The sequence below is a fragment of the Mycteria americana genome, chromosome Z (assembly GCF_035582795.1).
Source record: "Mycteria americana isolate JAX WOST 10 ecotype Jacksonville Zoo and Gardens chromosome Z, USCA_MyAme_1.0, whole genome shotgun sequence".
NCBI lineage: Eukaryota > Metazoa > Chordata > Aves > Ciconiiformes > Ciconiidae > Mycteria > Mycteria americana.
In genome coordinates, this window is record NC_134396.1 from 48286442 (window position 1) to 48289271 (window position 2830).

At 62.6% G+C, this 2830-nt stretch overlaps 1 protein-coding gene across 1 annotated transcript; it reads right to left on the minus strand.

The window, feature by feature from the left end:
- Positions 1-445: 445 nt before the first annotated feature.
- Positions 446-2563, minus strand: TMEM271 (transmembrane protein 271). Its single transcript, XM_075527279.1, has one exon. The coding sequence runs from the start codon at positions 2561-2563 to the stop codon at positions 1469-1471; it is 1095 nt and encodes a 364-aa protein (XP_075383394.1). The 3' UTR covers positions 446-1468.
- Between the last annotated feature and the right edge of the window lie 267 nt (positions 2564-2830).

The following is a 2830-nucleotide window of genomic DNA, read 5'->3' on the forward strand; positions in this document are numbered from 1 at the left end:
TGCCATACCTGCTTCTCCTTAATTAGCAGTTTCTTACACTATCTGGTACTGGCATTCCACAGCAGAATCCAAATGGAGGATTTAGCAGTTTTTCTATTTTGCAGAAAGCCTTTTTAATACCTCTAAGTTCAGAAAGAGTTAACGGCTAACAAGCCCATTATTCCCCCCCACCCCCCACCCCCACCCCTTCAGGAATTACGGTGGCCTCCTTTTTTTTTAAAAAAAACACAAAAAAGAAAATTCTTGCTTTGTAATAGGAGTATAAATACGGTTTTGAAAACACATTTGGAAGATGTCTTCCAAGATGGTTTATCGCTTTTTTTTTTTTCCTTTAAAACTGTGACCACTGCACCAGTTAAGGCTGTTTTATGATACATGTATATTTCAAATAAAACTTTAATATTCAAGCTTACCAGATTGATGAATCGTAACAGGTAAAATGGAACTCTTTACAAGGTAAACCATGTAGTTGTACAAAATAGAATTAAACCCTTCACCTGTGTAAAACAAAAAGAAATCCTGCCTTGCATTAAAAACACAGAACCTGTTTACAAAAAGGAATGTGTATGACATTTGGACTTCCTTTTAACTGCCATATCCTAGCAACATCTCAGTTGTTTTAGTAAAGGAACTAATCGTCAATTTTAAACTGCAGTGAATTTACCAAACATTTTCACTATAGACTTCTGAAAGCTTTTACAGTAAGAAGTTATCAACAAAAGCAGGCACGTTAGTGTACAAAAACGTTGTTGATTTTTTTCCTGTTTCTTTTTCAAAGTGCAGGTTTTTCTCAATGTGCATCTTACAAGACCAACGAATGTTTTAACTCACTAAATCTTAAAACAGAACTCAATTCTCCCAAGGAGTAGTGTAAACGTTAAAGATCCCCAATACACCTCTAGTAAACGTGACACAAATGTCTCTGCGTTGTTTAGAAATTTAGCTCTTTTGAGAGGTAAAGAAGCTTCATGACACCTTTTCCTTACACTGGCTGGTTATCATAAATGGGTAACTCTGGACTGCTAAAGCTGGAGACTGATGAATCACTCGAAGGGAACTAAACTGGGCTACGGAGGAGAGGCGGCGGGAGGAACCAACCCTCAGGCGTTTCTTGCGCAGCCTTTGGAAAATTCAGCCGCCGGCGGACGGAGGGTCGGACAGACGGACGGAGGGTCGGCGTGAGGGAGGGAAGGGGGGAAAGAAAGGGGGAAGCCGGGAGGGAGGGAGGGAGAAGAAGCTTCCGCAGAGCCAGAGGCACGGCGGCTCCCCGCCCGCGGCCCGCTGCGTCCGCGGCGGCGGGGCCATCCCGTCGGCGGTGCGAGGGCTGTCCCCCAGCCCGCGGCTGCAGGCGCTGGCGGGTCCGCTCCCGCTCGGCGCCCGGCGCCGCTCCCGGCGCCGGTCCCGCTCCCGGCTGCCACGGCCAGCCGGGAGCCGGGCGGGGAGCCGGGCGTCCCGCCGGCGGTGGGCGCTAGGTGCCGTGGGCGCAGGGCTCCCCGGGGTAGATCTCCTCGTAGGCGGGGGGCTGCTCGCTGGGCAGCGGGTAGCAGTAGGGGTACGAGGCGTTGAGCTCGGGGTCCATGGGCGAGTAGCCGGGCAGCTCGACGGAGGGATGCCCGCCGCAGTGCACCTCCACGCCGGCCTCGTCGAAGACGTGGAAGACGCCCACGTTGATGTAGGAGACGGCCTGGAAGGGGCAATCCCCGGGGCTGAGCTCGGGCTCGCCGCCCGAGAAGAGGGAGCCCTGGCTGTGGCGCGGCGCCCGCCGCCCGCCGCCGCCGCCGCCGCCCCGCCGCCGCCGCCGCCGCCCGCCCGCTGCCGCCGCCGCCGCCGGGGCCGCTCGCCTCCGCCGCCGCCGCCGCCCGCGCTGCTGCGAGGCCTTGTAGTTCTTGACGAGGAGCAGGTTGAGCAGGCCCAGGAGGCACTCCAGGGCGTTGAAGACGGTGGAGAGCACCAAGCCGCGCTGGTAGTCCCGCAGCTTCTGGCAGCGGAGCGCCGCGGCGGAGCCGTCGGGGGCCGCGGGGCCGCTCCGCGGGCGGGCCGCGCCGCCGGGCTGCAGCAGGCAGTAGTGCGAGTACTTCCTCTCCACCAGCGACACGGTGTCGCCGTCGATGACGGCGCCGGCGAAGGCGCTCAGCACGCCCAGCATGAACACCAGCACCCCCAGCAGCAGGAAGTTCTGCCGCCCCCCGGGCGACGCCTTCTCCACCGGCTCCGACGGGGCGGCCGCCGCCTCGCCCCCGCCGGGGCCGCCGCCCGCCGGGTCCGGGTCGCCGGCCGGGGCCAGGGCCGTGGGCGGGACCGGGGCCGGGGCCGGAGCCGGCGCCGCGGGCGCCTCGTCGGGCGGGCGGCAGCAGAGCAGCGCGGCGGCGAGCAGCGAGAGGCCGGCGGCCAGCAGCAGCCCCGAGTAGAAGGCGCCGGCTGCGGTGCCCAGGCGGAAGGGCTCACCCTTGAGCTCGGAGCCCAGCGAGAAGCACTTGAGGCCCACGGCGGCGGCGCTGAGGGCGCAGGCGAGCAGGAGGCAGCTGGAGAGCGCGGCGCAGGCTCCCCGCACGCTCCACTTCATCCTCCGCGCCGCCGCCGCCGCCGCCGCCCCGCCGCCCGCCTCATCCTCCTCCCGCGGCCCCCCCCGGCCCCGCGGCGGCGGCGGCGGCGCGGCGCGGCGCGGCCATGCGGGCGCGGCGCTCCCCGACGGGGCGGCTGGCCTCCGCTCCGCTCCGCACGGCAGGCAGCCGCCGGCCGCAGTGAGCCGGGCGCGGCGAGCGCACACGCTCCCCCCCCCGCCTCCCGGCCGCCGCCGCCTCCTCGTCCCCGCCCGCCCTCTCTTATCGCG